The 25,385-nt window shown below is 35.5% G+C and overlaps 1 protein-coding gene across 1 annotated transcript; it reads left to right on the plus strand.

Annotated features, from left to right (window-relative positions):
• Positions 1-850: 850 nt before the first annotated feature.
• Positions 851-15,659, plus strand: LOC116294644 (ubiquitin-like modifier-activating enzyme 1). The gene is made up of 35 exons (XM_031702279.2): positions 851-1,169; positions 1,279-1,343; positions 4,337-4,422; positions 4,917-4,999; positions 5,441-5,575; positions 6,621-6,727; positions 6,933-7,023; positions 7,094-7,177; positions 7,290-7,338; positions 7,454-7,551; positions 9,388-9,480; positions 9,608-9,661; positions 9,756-9,815; positions 9,905-10,015; positions 10,101-10,202; positions 10,724-10,804; positions 11,356-11,511; positions 11,611-11,707; positions 11,879-11,947; positions 12,280-12,362; positions 12,471-12,584; positions 12,661-12,725; positions 12,802-12,850; positions 13,028-13,174; positions 13,275-13,349; positions 13,429-13,492; positions 13,579-13,650; positions 13,743-13,796; positions 13,876-13,964; positions 14,328-14,420; positions 14,492-14,578; positions 14,659-14,763; positions 14,842-14,943; positions 15,210-15,310; positions 15,388-15,659. The coding sequence occupies exons 1-35, from the start codon at positions 1,041-1,043 to the stop codon at positions 15,527-15,529; spliced, it is 3,192 nt and encodes a 1,063-aa protein (XP_031558139.2). The 5' UTR covers positions 851-1,040; the 3' UTR covers positions 15,530-15,659.
• Positions 15,660-25,385: the final 9,726 nt, after the last annotated feature.

Here is a 25,385-nt window from a genome sequence, read left to right on the forward strand (position 1 = left end):
CACGCACTCGACGTCATGATAAGTTGAATCATTTTCTTTTCCGTGCTATTTAATACGTCTTCATGATCAGTATCATTTTTGCTTGTCAACTGACGTTTCACGTATCTCAAATGGAATGATTGAACACTCTATATCGCCAGGATATCATGACAAGGGTATAAAGAACGAAATTGAATTCTATAAGTAAGAAGAAGGAACGGCTTCCTGTCCGTCATAGCTCGCCCACCGCTGGGCGTAAAAAGTTGAATGTACATAATTACACAAGATAACCACAATCTCCCTAGTCCTGGCTCTGTTATATAAACACGAATCCATTAAAGTCGATCTATTTATTATTCTTGATATTTAGGATGAGTTTTTTTGTTCAGTTAGGAATGGGATAGTACGGGTGGAGCGTCCATTTCCTTTACATATAACCAAGATTGATCTATGTATGTCATACTTTTGTTTTCGAACGTTGTCATGTGTTTGAATTTGTTGTGTTAATTAATTAATTTATTGATAAGCTTTGCCATCCTATGAGTTACAACAAGTTCACTAAAGTTACTTTTATTAGGCTACTGTAGGAATGGCAGGAAACCGGGAGAGGAAATCTTCAACAGCGTTAATTAACCCAAGTAAATTAACATTAACGTTCGCTAAATGCTCCAAAGCTACTAATATAATGTGAAACAATTCTTATGAAAACGGTATTTACGACAAATGGTCGTGCCCTTCCTCCGTCCTGTCCATACTCTGTAGGAACTCGGGCCGGATAAGGAAGAGTTGTAAGGGAGTGAAGACTTTGTTATTTCGAAGAATGGGATCCCTGTGGACTTTTTCATTCTACTTGCCGGCCGGGCTACTAAGCTCAACTTTTCATTTCTCTTCTTAGGAGAGAAAAAGTCACGTTTTTTTCACGGAAAGAAAAGCTTTTCCTTAAACTTTTGCGGTCAGTAATAATCGTTATCGAACTAGATCAAATTGTATTTAGCAAAAATTAACTTCAGGTACTGCTGAGGTATAAAGAATCCTCTATTTTAGTTTGATGAGCCCGGTAGATGTCCTCAGTTGAGCAAGACCCATCCACCATCTCGCCTCCTGCGAAGCGTCCAAGAACTTCTGACAACCTTCAGCTCAGTAATTCAACCGGGAACTCTCTGAACTCCAACAGCCACTCACTAGAAGCAGTAAGCTAGTCATTCTATTTATATTCATGACGCGATCTTGATTAGTGCTATGTTAAGCAGAATAATCTAGACGTTTCTAGTTGACTTCATTTATTAATAATTCTTGTAGATCGAAATGTCAGACAATCACGGTGAAAAGATGGATATTGACGAAGGTCTTTATTCCAGACAACTGTAAGTATTAATTTTAAGTTATGGTACTGTTAACATTCTTTTTTGAACAAATATAAGCTTATAGATTGTTGGGATGGACAAAAATTTAATATTGAAAGAAATGTCCATATTTATATTAGGTTATGCTTATGTCCATTAATACATTATAAAGATCAGTAAAAACCCATAAAAATACATGGTTATGACTGCATTTAATACATAGATAGTGATATCTGTCATATCACTATACAATAATTGACATAGTTTTATTCAATATTCTGTTACATTCCTTTATCAACCTTTCATGAAATAATTTAAGTTATGCTACGTTAGCAGTCTAAAGGATTTATGCTGCTTCATAATACCACCATTGAAGAAAATTTAATTAAAAAAAAGCCTTCAAACCTTTTAAATAGGAAAAAATGTTTAGACTTCTCTTTATCACTTTTATGTGCTGATCTAGACAACAGTCATTACAAGGAAATTGCCCTATTTCACTATGACATCACATCAAAACAATCTATTGTTTAAATGCAAGGTTCATGGTCGTCAGAGGGGCTCAAATCAATGCAAAAATTCACCGAAAACTGTTCTAAAACCCGTATCAATCCACGAAGAGAAGTGGAATGGCCAGCAAACGCTCAGATTGTTTTTTAGTACATATTAACACATATTATATCTGAAAACCAGGCCATTTTAGATTAAACTGTTTTGCTAGGAGCAAATTTTGTTGAATTTTCTATTGGATTTAGCGATTCTATCCCCCACATAAAAAAGCAGTGATGTCATAGTGAAATAGGGCAATTGTGCAATACACCACCATCAAATAGAGTATGTAAAAGTACCAGACACATTCTTTTGATTGACAGCAATTGTACTGCCTGATAAACTTCATTGTAGCGACTGTTGTCTCAATCAGCAAGTGAAGAATATTGAAGAAGCTTTTCTATTCCAACCCACCTCCACGTAGCAATGTTGAATGGACAAATGCTCATGTGCTACCAATCATTAACCCAAAACAACATTGATTATGGGGAGGGAGGTTTATAGCTTCTGGTAATAAATTTTAGAGCAAAGTTTTACAAATATTTCCATGAAATTAGGAACTGATTGTATTTATACTTATATTATATTTACTTTGTCTTAAAGTTTTTTGATTTCTCTATGTGTTGGATAAGTTATTAAGAGTGACTGTCTGTAGAAAGCAAACAAATGCTGCTCTATCTTCAGAAAAAAACTCAAATTTGTTAAGTATTGATGTCTCAAAATGGCTTATAAAATATTTGAAAAATATTTTGTTTGTCCACATTTACTTGCTAATTTATGCATAAATGATCCTTACAAAAAAAACAATATATTCGTAATTCAACGTCACAACGAATTACGCAATCTGGAGGCTGAGCTTCTTAGCACAGTATGCAACGACGTAGAGATTGAGCCCTTGTTACAATCAATCTCAGATGAGAAACTAAGCAAAGGAGCAAACAAAGCTGCAGACGCAAGACTTGACATCCATGCACGAGGTTTCTGGGAGAAGCAACGTTCTGCCTTTTTTGACGTAAGGGTTTGTCACCCAAATGCAGATACGTACAAAGATCTAGATCTACCCAAAATCTACAAGCTACATGAAAATGACAAGAAGCGGAAATACACCGAAAGAGTAAACGAAATCGAACATGGAACATTTACTCCCCTTGTCTTTTGTACAACAGGAGGTATGAGTAAAGAATGCAAAACATATCACAGCAGGCTTGCTGAACTGATAGCCCGAAAGAAAGGTGAAGAGTACCACAAAACAATGGCATGGATTAGGGCCAAGACTTGTTTCTCTCTGTTAAGATCTGCACTTGTATGTCTACGAGGCTCAAGGACTATAAAAAGAACTTATAATGATATAAACAACATAGACTTAGACATTCAGGTTGCTGAAAGCGCCATTTTATAAATTTAGATTTTTAGCTTATTAACCTAGATTTTTAGATAAAGATACATAGTTATATATTTAATATATATTTCAATTTTCCTTATTAGTCAGTTTTTCATCTTATAATTCCTTCTTCTTTGTAAGTATTATATATTAACATATTCATATTTAAATAATGGACAAATTCTATTCTTTTTTTACAATCTTGAAAAAATGTATAAATATTTAAAATTTATTAATTATTGATTAGAGATTATTGTTATTATTAATTATTGATTAAAGACTATAATTATTTAATATATTCGGGCATATTTGGTCAATTGCAGCAGCTTAAAAACACAATTACCTCAGATTTTTTTTTCATGATCTTGAATGATATCATCTTCAGTTCACATCACATACCAGTGAAAATCTCGCTTTTCCATTGTATTGGCCATGGTAAAATTCTCACTTGCTTTGATGGTACTTTTAAGCTCAAGACAACTGAGTCTATGCAAATAATTCTTCCAGAAATTTGTATTTAGAGATACATGTCTGAAAATCGTTGAAGTTTGAAGTTTATTACAAGAAGGTTAGAAAGGTCAGCGAAAGCATTAAAACTTTAAGCCAGAATCTTCTTATAAGATGGGAAATAAACTTATCTGTTAAGAGGTTGTCAGAATTAAACCAGTTAGTCACTCCTACTCAACCCACTCAAAAGAGTATGCTTACATACAGCCAACGGCTATTAGGGATTATTATTGTTGCCTAGCTCATTTAGCTCTTATAGTTATTCTAGGTAACCCCTACCAATCTTCTGTAAATATACTTATATTTATATTTTTTCCTTATCGTAATCTGTGGTACAAATAAAACACGTTGTTGTTGTTGTTGTTACAAGTCCTCATTTTATCCAAGAACAGTTATAGAATGGTATTTTTTAGAGTGGTCTAAAATGCTCAATTATTCACTGGATGACCTAATTGGTAAATGTAAATGTAATATAAACAATAATACTGATAAAACCCAGTGGCCCTATGCAACACACACAAGACAGGAATTGCATTTTCATTCTAGCTTTTCAAGTCTTTGTATAATATTTGTATTCAAGGTATGTACTGGGGCATGATGCAATGAAGAAGATGGCTTCATCCAATGTTCTTATTTCAGGCCTGAAAGGGCTGGGAGTTGAGATAGGTGTGTACAAAAGATTTAGTTGTGTTTTTTTTTTTTTTTTTTTTTGCTTGTTTGTTATTCCATTAATTAGTGGGTTGTGCTGTTCAGCCAAAGCTGGCTTAAAGAGTGCTTTGTTTAAAGTTTGAGTAATTTATGCTCTTTTGGACCAATAATCAAGGTTTTAAAAGAACTAAGAAGAAAATGCCACCTTTGTAACTACATCTGCAAGTTGTTAGACCCTCAAGATTTATTGGACAAATGCTTAAAACCGTAGGACCCAGCTTTGTTCACTATGTAACCCTGTCTAAGGCAACTTCAAAAACCCACTGAAAAGGTTGGTGATGACCAACTTCAAAAACCCACTGAAGAGGTTGGTGATGACCATCTTCAGTGCCTGTACTGACACTACAGGGACCACAGTAATATTGACAAAATCTTTTTTGGTGTCCCTGCGCTCAGAAGAAAAAGCATAATGAAAATAAAATTCCAATGTATCAGATGTTTTATCATTGCAGCAAAAAATGTTGTCCTTGGAGGCGTAAAGTCTGTTACACTTCATGACGATGGAAATGTGGAAATGACAGACTTGAGCTCACAGGTCAGTATTGGTAACGAAAGCAGTATATTTTCTTTGTGAATACTTCTATTATCAATATGAGTATCTCTATGCACTGAAATATTTATTAATTTCCTATAAAAGAAATATGTTGTTTACAAACCAGACAGAGAAAAACTGAGCCCAAGGTCTTGAATGTATAGACCAAGGCTCTTAAGACAAGGTCTGCTTTCAAGACCGAGGGCACAGTTTTTCCCTATCTGGACAAACTTTAGCCTGATAAATAACTTATATATCTTTTCCAATTTACTTTTCCGCTTGTTTTGCAATATTTATTTGCTCCTTTAATGATCCATTTTACCTTGCACTCCCTTGGATGACGCAAGTCTTACATCAGGATACTTTCAGTACCACTATAAAGAAATTATGCATTGAAAATTCTTATTCATAACCATGATCCATTTTTTCTCTTTCTTGGTGTAGTTTTTCTTCAAACCAGAAGACATTGGAAAGAATAGGGCTGAAGCATGTTGTTCACAAATAGCAGAACTCAACTCCTATGTCCCAATATCTGTTCAAACCCAGAAGTTAAATGAAGAATTTGTCAAACAATTCCAGGTACATTTATTTCTTACTTTATAATACACTCAACAAAATTACTTGATTCTATTTGGACAAAAGGAATACAATGAAATTGTTTAAAATACACTCTACAAAATTATTTGATTCTGATTTGACAAGAAGAGTACAATTAAATCCCAAATCAAACATTGTAGAGTCCAAATTTATGAGTTGCTCAATTTTGTTGAGTGTAATATAAACAAAATATTGCACAATCAATAAAAAACATCAAACCTCAAACATCACTCGTACCTATAAATTCCGAATTATACTTGAGATCGTGCAATTTCCTATACTAAAACAAAAAATCACACAATCTTTTCATACGATTCAGAATTGATAGATACTCCTGATGTTTTTAAAGTTCTCAATTTTGAAAATTTTCCAAATATCACTCGTACCTATGAATTTGCAATATTTACAATAAGATTGTGTGATTTCCTATACAGATTCCTAGTGTTTTTACTTAACTTTATAACAGTGTTTATAGGTTTTACAATCAATAGACCAAGGGTGTTAGTTTGAGGCCCTTTTTCAAGGCCAAGGGCACTGTTTTTTCACGTCTGAAGAAGGAGCAACACTCCGAAAACGTTTACATTTACTTTACCTTTAACATTTCACTTGCTCATAAAGTGAGGGCTAATTTTTTCCCTTAACTTTTCAATATTTTAGCAATATGTTATCCCCTTGCTTGCGGATGTTACTTGGATACCAGACCGCAGGTAGATAATGAGAAAATACAGCCTGCTCAAACAGCAAATCAGAATGCAAGACTAGATATCAGACTGGAAAAATAAAACAGTCAATATCCCTAAAATGCTTAAAGACTAGTGCATCTTTATATTGTTATTGAAACTAGAAGGCTATGGAAGAAGCTGTATTTTTTGCTTAAATTACTATAGAAACAAAAAACTTGCTAATAAAGATACAAATGTGTATAATGTAGATAATGATGTGATATACAAACACAGTCATATACATATACATATTTAAATACCGGTTCAAAATACTAACCAAAGCTCTTACATATTTGCTGATTAAGGTTGTCGTTCTGACGGAATCATCTTTAGATGAACAGCTTTGGGTCAGTGATTTCTGTCATGCCAAAGGAATTAAGATCATCATTGCCTCTACTAAGGGTTTATTTGGGTAAGTAAATTATTAAATTAAATTAGTAAATTAAATTAATTAAATGTAAAGATTGGAGGAGCATGAATTATTACAACACTTCTCCTTTACAAAACAAAGATTTTAATTTCTTTTATTGTAATTAGTTAAGTAATTTAGTTTACAAAATCTTACAATAACTAGTTGTTTATACAATTGAGATATTTACTATTTCCTTATTTACCAGCCAAGTCTTCTGTGATTTTGGTGAAGCTTTCACAGTCGTTGATACCAATGGAGAACAACCTGGAATCAACATGATCTCGTCCATTACTAAGGTATCACATCATTGCCTACTGTCAGGTACTCAGTTATACTGTGAAACTTATTCATGATAACTCTCTGTAGGAGGAAGATGGTGTAGTGACATGCTTAGATGAAAAACATCATGGCTTTGAAACAGGTGACTATGTCACTTTTACTGAAATCAAGGTAATTTATAATTAGTGTTCACAGCAATATTATAATGATGCAGTATGATTCCCTTAGTTATTTATTCTATACAAGATGCTATGTTTTTAATAATTGTAATTCTAATCAACAGGGAATGACAGAACTTAATGACTGTGAGGCTAGGCCCATCAAGGTCTTAGGTAAGTATAGCATGTGAGTGTAGCCTGGATATTTTCTTAGTTTATTGGTATTGTGTGTATTGCTAGCTACTGTTAATCTCCTGTGAATATCTTATTTATAATAATGTGTTCACAGGTCCCTATACTTTTAGTATTGGTGATACTAGGAGTTACTCTGATTATGTAAGTGGTGGTATAGTACAACAGGTGAAGATGCCCAAGACAATCAAATTTGTAAGTAGTAGCCAATTACTCTTTATAACTAGTGGTGAACAGAAAGCCTAACAGGTTTTGCAACCCACTTGATAAGGGTATTGATATAAATTGAATTAGAATTTAATAAGTTGATTTTTATGGAGGGAGGAAAAACCAGAGGAAAAAAAGAGTTTCCTAAAAAAAACCAATGAACATTAATAATGATAGAATTATTCTACATACTTACATACAACAATGAGCATGACAGGACTTGTAGCTGGGTCACCTTGGTGAGAGATAAGCACTTTTACGCATCAAGCATCAAATCATGGCAATAGCCTGAAACATAAGCAATAAGCAAAAAGTGTGTACTATTTGAATGCAGGAACTCACAGTTTGTACATTTTCCAACAAATGGCAATGACTTGTCATCCAATTCTATCAGTAATTGAAATAGTAAAAGAATAGTAATTGAAATAGTGTAGGATTAATAATAATAATGAAAACTTTATTGTGATGCTTTTTGTTTTACAATTGCAAATCTCGCTAATAACTAGGTAATTTGCAATCGGCTACTTGAATTAAAGATAAATTTAGTTTTACATGAAACGAAAGGCTTATAGCTCAAGATATATACTTGGATACATACTAGAAGATGGAGGGAAAAAAACAACAATAATAGTAAGAAATATAATGATATGAAGATACTAAAAATTCATTAAATCAGGATTTTCCCAGTCTTTGTTTCGTTTACAAAAAATGAAATATATGGATCTGATGGCAATGTTGATTATTTTTCTTATAATATACATTTTATGCTTTTTCTCGTATCCTAGCTGGTCGAACATTTCTAAAAACGTTGAGCTTTCCGCAGAGAAAACTCCAACAGAACTAATCGAGAGATTTACAAATTTAACAGATTTAAAAACACTACTTAATTTTCTTATAATATTTTTGTACTTTTTGTATTTTCGATCAACATTATTTTTCAAATTTGTTTCAAAACCAACTGTTAGTTCCAGAATAAAAAGACAGTCTAGTGTTTTTATCAGAAGATCAGGACGGTGAGCATCTCCAGTTATAAGCGAGGGGCTGGTATAGCCTTCAATGTCAGCATATAATGAAGATTTGTCGAGTTTAGATAGCAGTGATGCAGCGAGGAAGTTTAAGATGGAATCGTGCCTCCAAGTGAAACGTGGTAGATAGTATTGGCATCCAGCAACAACATGACAAAGAGATTCTGAAGAACCGCAATAGGAGCACTCAGAAATAGCTGACAAACCCCATTTTGCTAGATTCGTGCGTGTAGGTAGTGAGTTGTTGATATATCGAATGGTAAAGTTAAAAATGTTCTTAGGTAGATTAGCGTGAGCGGTAGACCAGATTGAATGAAGTGATGACAGGGAATATTTCATAATAATAATAATAATAATAATAATAATAATAATAACTTTATTTCAAGAGGGTAAAACACATAACAGATATGCAAGGTACTGATAAACTAGTGGCCCTAGTAATATGAAATAAGTAATTCCCATTTACGATTATTAATAAACCGATATATGCTTGCCTGGTCATAAATGTTTTGGCCAGTCACAATGTACGCCTTCCAAGCAGCTGTTGTTTTAAGCCTTGGCAGAGAGAGGTGAGAGATGAACCTCAATGTGACCCATGCCATCACCCATGCCACAATAGGCTAACGCTCAAACTACATATCAATTAACAATAGTTTTCTTTCTAGAACTCTGTGTCTCACTTCTTTACACAATAAAACATGAACTAAAAAATTCAAGAGCCTAAATAATGCTCATATTGTTTAGAATCAGGAAGTGTTATTTAGTACTACTTAATTCTATGGATACTTTTCTTTCTTAGAAATCTTTCAGACAGTCACTAATGGAACCAGAATTTGTCATAACAGACTTTGCAAAAATGGATCGACCTGGCCAACTGTTGCTTGCATTCTTGGTATGTACATAAATATAATAGTAGCGACCATTAGAAGTAATGATGATTATTGATATCCCTCTAAGTACAATAATTGTATTCATTCTTCTATCTTATAAGGTATTATTATTATTATATATATTTTCAGTGTTTATCTGAGTATTTGAAAAGGCATTCTCAATCTCCAAGACCCAGAAATAAGGTTAGTAGTGATTAAGTGAGACAAATACACTTTGCTTATGTAATAACTAGCCACTGTTAAAATAATGTGATTTGTTGGTGTGTGTGTCTTGCAGGAAGATCAAGAAAAGTTTGTTGCATTGGCCAAAGAACTAAATGGAAATATCTGTGCAAAGGTAAAATTATACAATGCCTACAAATCCAGGGTCTATTTTTCCCAACTTTCAACCCAAGATTCACGCATGCTAATTTGATTCAACTGCAGGTTGATGAAGTTGATAGCAAACTGTTAGCCCAATTTGCAGACAGTGCAAGGGGTGATCTTTGTCCAATGCAAGGCTTCATAGGAGGAATTACTGCACAAGAAGTTATGAAAGTCAGTCAGTTTTGTTTTATTATGTATAAAGACTACTAGTGTCCAGGTTGTTGAAGTATTTTTGATTTATTGAACGTCCCTGCAGGCATGTAGTGGTAAATTCTATCCTATCTTCCAACACCTATACTTTGACAGTCTGGAATGTCTTCCAGAGGATGGAGAAGTCCCAGAGGACCAATGTCAACCAGTAAGTTCCCTAGAATAGCACAAAACAAACATGTTTGTTTGACTTACACTGTATTAATCATCTTGTTCCTTAGGGGGGGAGGGGGTGGATACTTTCATATACAAGTCATATGGGATATTTTGCAGTAAGTCTAGTGCCAGAGGAGCAGTGTCAACCAGCAACTTACAAATTTAGTAGATAACTGATCAATGCTATATGTAAAGGATCAAAAAATGCACTCTTGAAAATAAAGGTTGAGGCCTCAGGCTGCTGCTCCCTCAGCTTCAGCCTTTATCTTTAAGAATACCCTCACCCGTGTGTTTGATAGGATTTAATAACCAGCCCCAATCTGTGATTTAGGAACAATGGATTTGGATTTCATAATGATTTGTATGAATGTCCCCGGGACAGATCTATATTTTTGAAAATAGACCTGTACTGGGACATTATTGAAGATAACAACTGCATTAAACAATGGGATTAGGGTGTGGCTATTTATTAATTTCTCTTAACTCTGCCTGTCATTTTCTTCACATTTATAGACTGGATCTAGATATGATGCTCAGGTAGCAGTCTTTGGAAAGGACTTTCAGAATAAGCTTGGGGCACAGAAATACTTCATTGTAAGCCATTTAATACTTTTATTTTTGTTTAGAATAATGGGGAAGAACCATAACTTAGGATTGTAGGTATGAACGAAAGCATATGAACATACTAGATAATACTATATCACACTGTAAATTAATGATTCACAATACTACAGAACCTTGATCCACCAAGTCTATTGTTTTGTTGTGTTCAAAGAAGAGTTTTAGTTTCAAACTGAGATTTATGTCAAGTCTTTTCATAAATCCTGTCTTTTTTCAACAAAAGGTATCCTTTTTTTGTGTAGCCATAAGGAAAGGTATGGTCAAACTTAGTGTAAGAAATCAAGACAGATCGGGAAAACAAAGAGGACCTTAAATCAAATAGTTCCTTGTTGGTTTTGTTACATTCATGATAGTTTGTTTTATCAACAATAAGAGGACCTTGTTCAAACCATAAAGTTATTTCTCGTTCCCAGTTCAGTTCATCAATTTGCATGATCATTAGTCAAAAAAGCTGGGTTTGTGTGTTTTATCTAGTTATTTGTTTTTTGTTTTGTTTTGAGAGAAATTTTTCTATTTATTTCAAGGTTGGTGCTGGTGCTATAGGCTGTGAACATCTTAAAAACTTTGCAATGATGGGCCTTGGAGCTGGGGAAGGTGGCAATATCTACGTTACTGATATGGATATTATAGAGAAGTCCAACCTAAACAGACAGTTCTTGTTTAGACCAGCCAATGTTGGAGTAAGAAAAACTCTAATTTAATAACAGAATTATTAATATAACTTTCATATTTTTTACAGAATGTTATACATAGATTTATAAAATATAATTTGCTTTCAGAAAATGAAGTCAGAAGTTGCAGCAAAAGCAGCTAAGGCAATGAATCCAAATTTGAATATTACTTCACATCAGAACAGAGTTGGACCAGATACAGAGAGTATCCTACAAAATATTATTTATTTATTCATTACGAATATATATGTTGTAGCAAATCATATGTCTTGGGAACTTGATTGTAATTGCAAGAATTATTTTTTGCTGAACTAATTTTGGGTTTGTTTCTGTTTTTTTACCTGAGATATGTACATTATCCTTAATGCATTAATAGGGGTATATGATGACAATTTCTTTGAAGCCTTGAATGGGGTTACAAATGCACTAGACAACATTGATGCAAGTATGTTTACTCCCTCCTAAATATAGTCAGTAGTTTGGTATAAAAACATTCAAATCTTAGGGAAAGGCTTCTCATAATAAATTTTTAGCATATTTTTATTATGTTGTGCTTCTCTTAACATTTCTCTTATGTTCTGCAAACTTTTATGTGCTTTTAATTCCACACAAATAGCCTGCACTTTTTATGTTTCTTTCATGAAATACAAAATACAGCAGCTGTTAATTTGAAAAGGAATCACTAAATAGAAAGTGTCCATAAAGAACACGCTCCCAAACACTCCCTTTTTGTGTATAATATAACTGAATGATGCTATTGTTGTTTAATGATTTAAGGAATGTATATGGACAGGAGATGTGTTTACTACCGTAAACCATTGCTTGAATCCGGAACTTTGGGTACAAAGGGCAATGTCCAGGTATTTTGTTATATTCAAAGTAAAGTGTTTAAACATGAGGAGAGTAAAACAATTATAGGAAAACATATGTTGTGATGAACTAGACTTTCTGTAATGTATTTTTTTTAGGTTGTGCTTCCCTTCCTCACAGAGTCCTACACCTCTTCTCAAGACCCACCAGAGAAGTCCATTCCAATATGTACCCTTAAGAACTTCCCTAATGCCATTGAGCACACACTTCAGGTAACCATCTTACGCTCATTATTATGAAACTTTGTGTCATGCAAATGTATTTAATTACTCTTTTGAACCCTTTCAGTGGGCTCGTGATTGCTTTGAAGGTCTCTTTACGATTCCAGCTGAAAATGTCAATCAATATATCAAGTAAGTTGATTATGTATGCGATAGACTATGACATTCTAAGCATTTGACTAATGAAATATTAATATAATTAATATAGTGACCCCAAGTTTATAGAAAGAACAGATAAACTTCCTGGAATGCAAGCAGTAAGTTTATTTTATTATATATTATTTATTATTCATTAATTTGAGTATTAGTGTTACCTAGCTTGTTTAGTGCTTATCGTTGTTCTAGGTAACCCCTACATTTAGATTTTCTCGTCATGTCCTGTTATATTTTCAATGACATTTTTGTAAATACGACTTTTGTACATTTTCTATTAGGTAGAAATATATGAGCAGATCAAAAAGGCTTTGGTTGAAGACAGGCCCAAAACCTTTGCCGACTGTGTTGTCTGGGCAAGACTGCTTTTCCAGGAATATTTCCATGACACTATAAAACAGCTGCTCTATAATTTCCCATATGACCAGGTAATGTACCTTTTGTACTATTATACTAGGGATAGGGTCAGTTCAGGACTATAATACTTTGATCCTATTCTCATCAGATTTGTTTTCTTTGTATTGATAGGTAACAAGTTCTGGCCAGCCCTTCTGGTCTGGGCCCAAACGTTGTCCACATCCCATTACCTTTGATCCAAGAGAGGTATTTGTTTGATACAATCATTGTCATACAAACCACAATATTATATTGTTTTTATATTGTGCTTTGATTTCTTCTCCAGCCTACACACATGGATTTTCTTGTTGCTGCTTCAAATCTGAGGGCTTACATGTTTAGATTAATAGGTAAACACATCTACCATTAGATAACTAGTTGTAATACATATTAGATAAGATTATTATTTAACATGATAATGCTACCTTTCTTACAGGATCCCGGGACACTACATTCATCCTAGATACCCTGAAAAACATCAAAGTCTCTGAATTCGTACCTAAATCAGGTAAAAGTTATAATTGACATGCTTTTAAGTGTAACGAGGATGCATCAGCATAGTAATTTATGATTTCACTCAAACTTTCTGTATATCTTTAGGAATAAAGATTGCAACAAGTGAACAGGAAGCAGAGGCAGAAAGAAATGCTTCAGGTTTGTTTTCCTTATCCCATCCTGTTTATGACTGACAGTATCAACACTACAGTAACAACACCAATGCTCCTTTCATTAGGTGATATTGACATTGATGAAATAAAGAATGGCATACCACCCCCAGCTGATGTCAAAAATCTCAAAATGAATCCAGTAGAATTTGAAAAGGTTCGTTGCAATCAATACTGGTTATTCGTAAAGTAAAATCATGTTTATTCAAGTTTAAGAAGAATTATTACATAGGTAAAAAAGAAAACTACCACTGTCCTGCAAATAGTAAGCACTAATCGAGGCAGGACAGTAGCTTAAAGGAAATTACAAGATTATTCGTATTTTGTTGAAAAACGAAAGAAATTATAACAATATAAAGAAATTATATTACAATATTGAAGGAAAGTATGAGTTTATAGCTATTAACAATATGAGTGCATAAAATTAAATATATAGGATATAGGAAAAGGCAAAGGAGAAAAGGCAAGAAATTAAATGTGTTATAAAACGATCATAGAAAATTGTTTTGTTTTAAACCAGGATGATGACAGCAACTTCCACATGGACTTCATTGTCGCTACATCAAACTTACGGGCAGAAAATTATAGCATCCCACCAGCAGACAGGCATAAGGTAACACAGTGGGTCATGTACAAATGTAGTTTACCGCAATCAATGAACTCCATTCTTTTTTCGTTTTCTAGAGCAAATTAATTGCAGGGAAAATTATCCCAGCAATTGCAACTACAACCGCCATTGTGAGCTCACTTGTCTCTCTAGAGTTATACAAGGTACAAAGCTATTTGTTTTGACTAATTTGAAGTAAAACTTAGTCTGTTTCATTTTAAAAGTGTGCATTTCTTATTTTAAGTTGGTTCAAGGGAGTAAAAAGCTAGAGACGTTCAAAAATGGCTTTGTGAACCTTGCTTTACCTTTCTTTGGATTTTCTGAGCCAATTGGGGCTCCAAAAAACAAGGTATAGTGTCAACATGAAATATCTGGAATAATAACCACCACTGAAAATAATGAGAAAATTGGTTACTTTTTTCTCCAGTACTATGACACAGAGTTTACTTTGTGGGATCGCTTTGAAGTACAAGGAATCAAAGAAAATGGTGAAGAAATGACCCTGAAAGAATTAATTGATTACTTCAAGGTAAGACAGACCGGCAAACATGCATTTGTCCAGCAAAAGATTAATCTTATAGAATAAAATAAGTATTATAATCGATACCAAACGATCAACCAAAATTATATTCATGACCTACCCATTAAAGTTTTTAATTAACTTTTTGACCTACGCCTTAAAAGACTACATGTAGCCTAAAGAGTGAACCCCCCCCCCCCCCCCCACTCATAAATAATGACCGATCTCTTATTCACAAAAGTATATATATATATGTGTGTGTAAATACCTCGCAGGAAAAACATCGACTTGAAGTTACGATGCTGTCACAAGGCGTTTGTATGCTGTACTCATTTTTCATGCCTCCAGCAAAACTCAAAGAAAGGCTGGCGCTAAGGTAATCTTAGGTAACCTTATGATTGATAGATTGACTGTCTGACTGACTGATTGACTAGATAACTTAACTGTCCACAGGGTAAGTGAAGCTGTGGTTAAGGTTTCCAAGAAGAAGATTAAACCTCATGTTAAAGACCTCGTCCTTGAACTTTGCTGTAACGATGACGATGGTGAGGATGTAGAGATTCCATACGTCCGCTACTCCTTCCGTGATCACTGAAAGTGGTTTAAGCTCGCACGGTCAAAACGCAAGATACAGTAAATTTTCATTTAGTTTAGATAAATCTATCATTTTCGTTTGTAGTTCTTTGTGTAAAAGATGCAGGAAATAAAAAAAGCCGGTACACTAATTATTTCATGTCAGAATGCTGGGTGAAGGGACAGAGAGGTGTTTATCTGTTATTCCCTAAAGTCTACACAGGAGAAGGCCTTTAACAATGATCCCATGTTGAGTTGTTTTCACAGTTATGAGGGCAAGATGAGGACAGAATGAAGATATAACGGAGGTGTGGCTGATTGCTATTCCAGATGGTGTTCGTCTTTGCACAGCATGACTCCAGAGCCACGCTTCTGGCCGGCTGTTAAGTGTCGTTATGAAAATATCTAATGGACGTTAATTAAAGCTCCAGAGCGCTCTAGACAATGCAAACTAAACAAATCCTGGTAGTGAACAAAAAAATGGCTCGATTCGATGTTGTTTTTTTTTTTTTTTTTGCTCTCTCTTTCATTTTCCCTCTATTGCCTTTCATTTCTTTCAATATCCGTCTCGTCAACACCGAGCAATCAACACCCTGCTTGCTTAAAATAGACATTCATGATGAAAGCGGACTTTTTTACTAGGACTATTGTTTGTTTATCTGATTATTTATGACCTAAATGCACCATTAATTGAGATAGTGAAGATCCCTATGATCAGCAGGATATAGATGAGCCGGATTCGTTAAGACATATTTTCTTATTTGAAGGTGGTCAAAATACCAACTGCGCGCATTTATCATTTGACGTAGTTAATAGCTTGAGTATCGTATTGGGTGCTGTGAAAAACCGTTGTACGAGCCAAAAAATGAAATAAATGAATGTCTGATGAATGGAGGATTAGATGCAGAATATTTGAGTTGGGCAGGATATTTGATTTGGACATGAGTGAGATGAATGCGTCTGGTCGACTTTATTCTAACACGACCAACACAAGTCGGTACGTCTTTACACCGACATCTCCTGCATTCAAAATTGGCTTGATCATTTTGACTTTACCAACTGGAATCATCGCCCTGTTTGGCAACTTGCTGATTTTATATTATACGAGTTGGGGAAACAAAGGATGTTTCAAGCTTCGTCAGACTTGTGTCAACCGATCTCTGCTTGTAACATTTTTCGTTAAAAGTTTGGCGATATCTGATGTCCTTGGCGCTGTAGCTGTAACATCTCTGTTAACATTAGAGCAGATAATTGACACTAAGCGTCCCTTGTGGCTTTGCTGGGCTACTCGATTTCTTTATTTTATCTTCCCTTTTGTAACGATTAATAATCTTATGGTTATTTTAATAGATCGATATTATTCCATATTTTATCCTTTCCGCGTACCATCTCTGAAAACGGTCAAACGCCTTATGATCCTCGCATGGATTATGGGAATATCTTTATCGCTTGTGGTCACATCTATGACACATCACGTTAGATACGAGCTTAATTCTAATCAATTCACTATTACATGTAAACTTGATACTAATCACATGTGGAAAAAGATAGTTTTTGTATGTGTGGCAATGTTTCAGTATGTCATCCCAAACTTCCTATTTTTTTTCATCACGATTTCCATTTTACGATATCTTCACAAACGTCGGTGCGCTATTTCTCGCGGCCAATTGCAGTATTCTTCTCGAGCTTGGCGATTTCAAGGAACAACGATGTTTGTACGAGTTGTCTTGGCTTTCGCACTGCCATGTTCTTTGTTCTTTTCCTATGGATTGGCGAACATATTTATTCAAAACAAGTTGGGATTCAATGTAGATTATGTCGTTCGTTGCTCCAGTGCGTTCTCGGTGATATTCAACAGTTTTATCAATCCATTCATCTATTATACAAGTTTATTTTCCAGAAAAAACAGCAATTCACGGTAATTCAAGCTAAAGACACCAAACAACTACCGCGTTACCTTACACATTGCCACACCCGACAAAAATAACTGATAATTATACCATTATACCATTTGAACTATACCATGACCTGACCAGGCTGCACATGATACTGATGTCCTGGACTATACCATGACCAGGCCAGGCTGCACATGACACTGATGTCCTGGACTATACCATGACCTGACCCGCAGGGTGTACATGATACTGATGTCCTGTACTATACCATGACCAGGCCAGGCTGCACATGATACTGATGTCCTGGACTATACCATGACCAGGCCAGGTTGCACATGATACTGATGTCATGGATTATATCATGACCAGGCCAGGTTGCACATGATACTGATGTCCTGGACTATACCATGACCAGGCCAGGTTGCACATGATACTGATGTCCTGTACTATACCATGACCAGGCTAGGGTGCACATTATACTGATGTCCTGTACTATACCATGACCTGTTCAGGGTGTACATGATACTGATGTCCTGGACTATAGCATGACCAGGCCAGCCTGCACATGATACTGATGTCCTCTACTATACCATGACCTGACCAGGCTGCACATGATACTGATGTCCTGGACTATACCATAACCTGACCAGGCTGCACATGATACTGATGTCCTGGACTATACCATGACCTGACCAGGCTGCGCATGATACTGATGTCCTGGACTATACCATGGCCTGGCCAGGGTGTACATGATACTGATGTCCTGTACTATACCATGACCAGGCCAGGGTGTACATGATACTGATGTCCTGGACTATACCATGACCAGGCCAGGTTGCACATGATACTGATGTCATGGACTATATCATGACCAGGCCAGGTTGCACATGATACTGATGTCCTGGACTATACCATGACCAGGCCAGGTTGCACATGATACTGATGTCCTGTACTATACCATGACCAGGCTAGGGTGCACATTATACTGATGTCCTGTACTATACCATGACCTGTTCAGGGTGTACATGATACTGATGTCCTGGACTATAGCATGACCAGGCCAGGGTGTACATGATACTGATGTTCTGGACTATACCATGACCTGGCCAGGTTGCACATTATACTGATGTCCTGTACTATACCATGACCAGGCCAGGCTGCACATGATACTGATGTCCTGTACTATACCATGACCTGTTCAGGGTGTACATGATACTGATGTTCTGGACTATACCATGGCCTGGCCAGGGTGTACATGATACTGATGTCCTGGACTATACCATGACCTATCCAGGCTGATCCCAATTGTCACTTTTAGACACGTGTGTATATAGAATATATCATGGTACGTCGCTTTGTATTTTGGACTCACTAGTATGTACAATGTTTGTTTGATCATTTTAGTGCTGTTACGGTCACCTGTTGATATTTTTTAGTAGGGATAAACTTCTAACGCCACTTCACGCCATTTCCTAATGTAGTTAAACCTAACTCGTTAGTGTACATTGTGAAACAGACGGACGGGACTTTTTTGTCTTTTTAAATTATTAATAACTATCAAGCGTATAACTTATTTGCAGATTATCAAAGCTTCCAAGTTCCTGCGCATGAGCAGATGATACTTGAAAGTCCTTTTTTGTGACTAGTAATAGTTGTTTGAAGACGGTGCATGCTATATCGTCTTGTTGCCGAACATTCTAACTGAATGATCCTTGAAATGATGCTAGTTGATAATTTTCAGAGTAATTAATTTTTGTAATTAATTTTCGTTTTTTCGCGTCTAATAAAAGGCCATAAGTTGCCAACATGTTGGATGAAAAGCAGGCCTGTATACCAGACCATTACCGAGAAGATACATTACTTTTATCATAAGCTACGAAGACGCTCCTTAAAAAAAAACAGATTTCCATTCATCATCGGAAATCTTGCCACAACATGCACTGGATTCTTATCGTTACTATAGGTTATATTTCATCAAACCCTATTCTTTTGTCCGAATCAGTCGAGATATTCTGGGAAAACCAAACAATCCAGCCGTGTGATTTGACATTCTCAATGATGATTATCTAAACGATTTACATAATTTAGCTTCGACGTAGAAATATTAACACTACTCTTTATTTTGTCGATAATATTGGTAAAAGACGAGGTCTGTTAGGACTGGAATAGGAACATGAACATTTATAGATACTAAACTGAGAAGAAACATAGTCTTAGGCGGTCTATCAGTGCTTAACTGATCGACGAACGACTACAAGTCTTGCGCAAGGTGAGTCTGTTTGTGTCAGGTTATCATGGCATGTCTTGACAAATATAATATGGTATCTGGCTTCAGTTAACACGACTATCATAGTCGTAGTTTCGTAACATACGTATATAGTACGTCGATCATTCTATTGCCGCATACTTTAAATTACCGGCGGTTTGTGGACTCGGTTTGGTTAATGAAAAACATGTGAGTTAATATCACTTCAGTCTACATTTCTTAATCATCTGACTGAGTTATAAATGAAAAACGTTCCGTTATATTAATGAGCTAAAGACAACGGTTTTCTGTAAGGTAGGGGCTTTCGTTCAGTCGGTAGAAATTGTTTTTCTTGCGAAATGTTCTTGTTGGGCGGTTGAGGGTACGCACCTGCCAGTATACTGCGGTATAGTTTATATATGCTATAGCAACAGATTTTGTTCATTAGTGCGCATATCATGCGGTGTATCCCTCAGGCTCTCATCCACATATTCGGAAACCTTTGAAATCAATAAAATTCTTCAAGTATGATTTAGTTTTGAAGGGCGACATCCGCTAATGCTTAAAATTGCTTTTTTTCACACAAGTTTGTCATAAGATGATGAAGATAGTTGATTTCCTTAAAAACGAAGTTACGTTTTTCTAGTTTTCCAACGCTGTTAAATCGTGATTTTCTTCAAAGAAAATGCTAATATATATGTGAACAAGATGAATTACTTGAGGCTAACATCACGGTTGATCGATTAAGTATTTATGAACCCGTTCTAGTGAAGTCTAACTTTAGAAAACCTGTAACTAAGCTAAGTTATTCACAAAAACGAATGTCCAAAGAACAACTGAAGACCCACTCACGAAGAAGTTTCAGTTTAAAACAATTTAGCTTGTGGTATCTTCCTTGATCTATATGGATTCTTTCTTCACCACGCCAACATGTTAAACTTTTTCAATAAACTGCGAAAACTAAACAAAATATCGGCATCGTTGTGATGTTCGATGTCCCACTGAGCTGACATCTTGATGAAGTTGCTTCTAACTGTCTTCGGCTCAAACATTTCGCAGGTGACTTTTCAGTCCCTTTCATCTAGTTCTTATAAATACCTAATATTTTTATTCCTTCTCTAATCCAGCGATAGCTAGATTGTCGTTTTTCATATGGCTACTAAACCAGTTAAGTGGTGACTCTTTCAGCAGAACATAGTCAGTTTTCACCGCATATATCTGAGACTAAACTGTGAAACTGAAAGATGTGGTTTATGTTTCTTCAAGCATGTTTTTTCATAGAAAAAAATTCCAAGCTCCAAGCAGAATTCTTTTCAGACAAAAATATTAAAGAAACATAAATTAATTCCCTTGTTTATATAAAGCATCTATCTATCATCTTTAATAACTATATCCAAGCAGCAAAGAAAACACCTTAAGACTAAACTATAGTTCCGCGGCGCATTTTTTGTTTTATTTGCTTCTTATTTCCTTAAAATTAAGAAAGGTCGGCCCATGACTTGCTCTGCCGGCTCATCTAGTAAGCATTCAAAGCAGACACAAGTACTGGCCTTGGAGGTGGCTGGCAAATATGTCTATTCCTTTCAATGCCTCGAATACTGTCAAGATTTTATTTACTACCGTCGTTCTTTTTGTCTTTTTTTGCTTTTGCATATTCAAAAACCGTGACCCAAAACTAGTATCTGTGTAGACGACTGATATTATATATCATCAGTATATGTCATATATCGTGTTTTTAACGGTCTTTAACGGTTGGACAGGTACCAAAAATCGATTGCTTTTCCCTCGATGATAAGAATTGGATATTTTTATCGCAAGCTGTATGGCGGGTAATTGTCACGCTAGACCACAAGGACTGATGAAAAGATATTGATCGTTTGCGCATGCCCTATCCGGCCCTCTTGGAGATAAAACACTTTACTTAGAGAAAATAGCGTATTAAACATAGCCCCCCAAAAGCTTTGTCAGCCAGGGCAAATACGCAGATGGCGCTCGAGGTATTTAGGGTGATCTTGCCTCTGACTCGCGAAATAACACCTACATTTATGACAGATTTACGACTTCAGGAAATAAAACCTCGTAGTCTATCCTTCCGTTACTATCGATATTCCTTAAACTCGTCTGGTCGGCATTATTGGCGTTATCGCAGTTATGCAGCGTCGATACAGTGGTATAGTTATTAGTTTCGCGATTGGTTTTTATCGAGTGCGGCACTGAAAAAGATAAAACCACTAACTTGAGTGATAACCGCGACGGGAACTGGGTGTCATCGGTTAGCTGTTTTTAGCGTACCGCATCCATGTGTGGCATATAGATCTACCACCCCCTATATACATCTTTATCGATGTAAATGAAACTAGATATTCGTAGCCCACAAACAGCATATTTGCAATTAAGTTTAATATTAAGTGAAGAATAAAGCGGCGCTTTGTCACGTGACATTAAGATGAATTCCTTGTCACGTGTCCTAAAAAGCTAAGTATCTATTTGTTTAGTGGAAACAGACACGCAACATGTTCTGTGATCACAGATAGTTAATATATAGTAAACGAGGTGTATCTTTCTCTCTAATACGTCAAACCAGTAGCTCAACATCTTCAAACACGGCTACGGTATTTTGTTTTGTATACTTATCTTTATTTATACAAGAGAATTTTTAGAAGTTAATAAATGGAATCACGATATATCTTTATTTACCGGTACTGGTTATCAGAAAGTGAATCCTAAGTTTTCTGTGTCAATGATAGTATTAGATGCATGCAGCAATCCAGGCGCGTGTTCCATGCCTCATTTATTGAGAAAAATATACGGATTCAGACTTGAGTCATTTAATATATTTGCACTTTATTCGCGTGTCATTGTTGATTTTAATTGGCCAACGACACAGATTGTCACGGTATGTAGTCATGGACACCAGTCGTTGCCAATAAGAATTATTTTCAATCTTGTATTTTATCTGTGTTCTGTTCTGAATACTGAATATCAGTTCACACATAAAAACGGCTGAATTGGGCAGTTTGAACTGGCAACCGGCAATACAGAGCAGAGGAGTAGACATAGTCTGCAACATCACTAAGGTAAAACTTTCCTCATAATCAAGATGGGAATTCTCCCCTCATGGATAAATTAGAGCAGCTTAACAAATAATACAAATTTTTTAATAAAGGTCGATAGAGAGTGCGTTTCTGGTGGGTAATTCCCATGACAGAGAAAAAAAGGAATTTCCTCTATCAAACATAGATAGCTCATGATAGCAGGCTTGCTGCATGTCGGTCAGGCGGTATGAAAAGAGTGGTTAACACAAGGTGTTACATACCTTCACCTAAAGTGAATGAAATAAATAGATATTTTTTTCCATCCCTCCTCTTCTCGTGCAACAAGATTACCATAATTACATAAAGCATCTATTCAGCGCTACTCAGTAGTTCTTTGATTTTTTATTGAGAACTTGCAGTAAACAATAAGAAACGTTAGACTTTTTACACCTCGGGTATTATCATGATACAAATTTAGTCACTCGATCTGAACACTGTAGTTTTGATATCTTTTCGAACTACCATAAACTCATTAAAAGTACAAATAAAACATGTATGCCTGATAGATTTAACCACTTTTTTGGTCTAGTGTTATCTGGTCAATTTGGTAAGACGCGTTGAATTCACTTGGAATATATTAATGGTGTTAAGTGTTTATCAAGTTTTTTTATCGGCTATCTATTAAGTTTTCACAACTGAGAAATCTCACGCGAAGTAAATTTTATATTAGAATGACGAGCATGCTCCCTATGGTGTCATGACAACCAACATTATTCTTACCCATGCAAACTAAGTGTGACCTTCTGTCCACCAACGCAGTACTATAAAGTGCGCGGCTTGAATCTTGTGACGGTAAATGGATCATAAAACTCTCAACTGCACTCATCGAGAAAAGAACCGACTATAAATCCATTAATCAGTTTTTATGGTAAAATATTCCATACAAGCTGGTAGGGCTTCTTTCCTGATCGGCCCATCTATTCAGTCCTCTAACGGTTATCGATCATCTCCTGGACTCAGTGTAGAACGCACTGAACATCATTCAGTATGTCACAGTAATATTAGCAAACAACTGAACGACACAAATCCATAAAACCGGAACTGAGTGAGCTGCAGCCTGAGGATGAGTTAAAATCAGAATGGCTGGTGCTGGGATTTACCTACATCAGACTTAAAAGTAAAAAAACATTTCAAAAACTAATGATGATGATGAAGAATAAAGTGACTGAATATGAAAAGTAAAGATATATAATTTTAGATTTGATAGAGCCCAGTCACTAGCTCATGTACTGATCTTCTATAAAAAGTCCTTTATTTCTCTTTCGACATCTTCTTACGTTTTTTTTTTTTTTTTTGTTTTTTTTTTGTTTTTTTTTTTTTTTTTTTTTTTTTTTTTTTTTTTTTTTGTTGTTTTTTTTTTTGTTTGTTTTTGCTCTCTTTTTCTCCTTTTCGTTGATCATTTTCAGTTGCAATGGAATTCTGTCATGTCAAAGTCCTTCGTCATCAGACCATTGAAGTCGCTATGGTAACATCCCACGCATGACCCTTTCTTTTCAACGGAACAAAAGAAGCCAAATACCTAAACCGTTTTGCTTGTCAAAGTATGATAGTTTTAATTAAGTTTGTTATTTGTTAGTAGTCTTCGTTATTTGTGAAACTTGGCAGAAAAAATAAACATTCATAAGACTTAGGATTGATATTCAACCACGGATAAAATTACTGCAAACTAGGAGTAGGTTGGGAAGGCTGCCGGGCCGTCCCACGGTGAAGCGCGCTGAGACATGATCGATGATGCCAACTCCTTTGCCCTGCAACCTATCAACTGAAGCAAGTATTTGAAGGTCTTTCTAACCTTCCTATACTGGATTACGTATTCAAATTCACCTTGTTTATTATCAATCTTTCTTTTCCTCCTTATGCGAACAGCTCATACCCTCAGCGATGCACTAAAGCTGATACCAAAGGTTTATTAAAGTCAGGTAATATAATCAACTGGCAAACCAACCACCGTGTGAACGGCAATTATAACCTCATTTACACTGAGTTGGGATTCTATCCCACCCTAAGAGCAAGCGGTGAATCACAGTGACTCCAGTAGCATGAGGGGAGGAAAGCTCACACAACCAGCTACAGGCCCTGTAAGTCAGGAGGGAAAAAAACGTGTTTAAAAAGAAAGCGGCGGTTCTTGATAGCTTATCTAAATAAGTAGTAGTTTAGGAATGTTTCCACTGCATGTTTCAATGGTCATTTCTTCGTTATTAGACTTTATTTAACATGTTATTATCAGACGTTCCAAGAAACGAAATCATTATCCCTGCGGCTTGCGTTTTTATACTAAAAGATTAAAACTACTGTAGTACTATTGGTCTGTGTGTATACATTAGCTAAGCATTACATAGATCGATCTGGACATATGTTGCTTCGCTTCTATAAAGTTTGGAATTTGGCCCTCATCTTGACCTTGTCTTTCGATTGTATCCGTAAACCACTCCGACCTGAGATCATGATATTTTAAGGGATAGTTGTAAATTGAATCTCTACATATTTCAGTGTGGTATTGAAAAGAGAAAATTGAAATTCTTTAAGAAACATTCGCATAAAGAGCTCAGGATATATTAAAACTAATATCGCATTAATACCCTGCTCGAGTCATTTAGCGTGTACATTAAAATCGCATTGAATTTGGCAATTACTTCTCCTTAC

The sequence above is a fragment of the Actinia tenebrosa genome, unplaced genomic scaffold (genome assembly GCF_029948245.1).
Source record: "Actinia tenebrosa isolate PJP-AT-01 unplaced genomic scaffold, QUT_ActTen_1.0 PGA_scaffold6__47_contigs__length_16458017, whole genome shotgun sequence".
In the NCBI taxonomy this organism is placed as follows: Eukaryota; Metazoa; Cnidaria; class Anthozoa; order Actiniaria; family Actiniidae; genus Actinia; species Actinia tenebrosa.

Bases quoted from the DNA above. Each gene is read 5' to 3' on its own strand.
- LOC116294644 (XM_031702279.2), top strand. From the start codon at position 1,041: ATGTCCTCAGTTGAGCAAGACCCATCCACCATCTCGCCTCCTGCGAAG. The intron at 9,481-9,607 runs GTATGTACATAA...ATATATTTTCAG, and splicing joins AACTGTTGCTTGCATTCTTG to TGTTTATCTGAGTATTTGAA. The intron at 15,311-15,387 runs GTAATCTTAGGT...AACTGTCCACAG, and splicing joins AAAGAAAGGCTGGCGCTAAG to GGTAAGTGAAGCTGTGGTTA.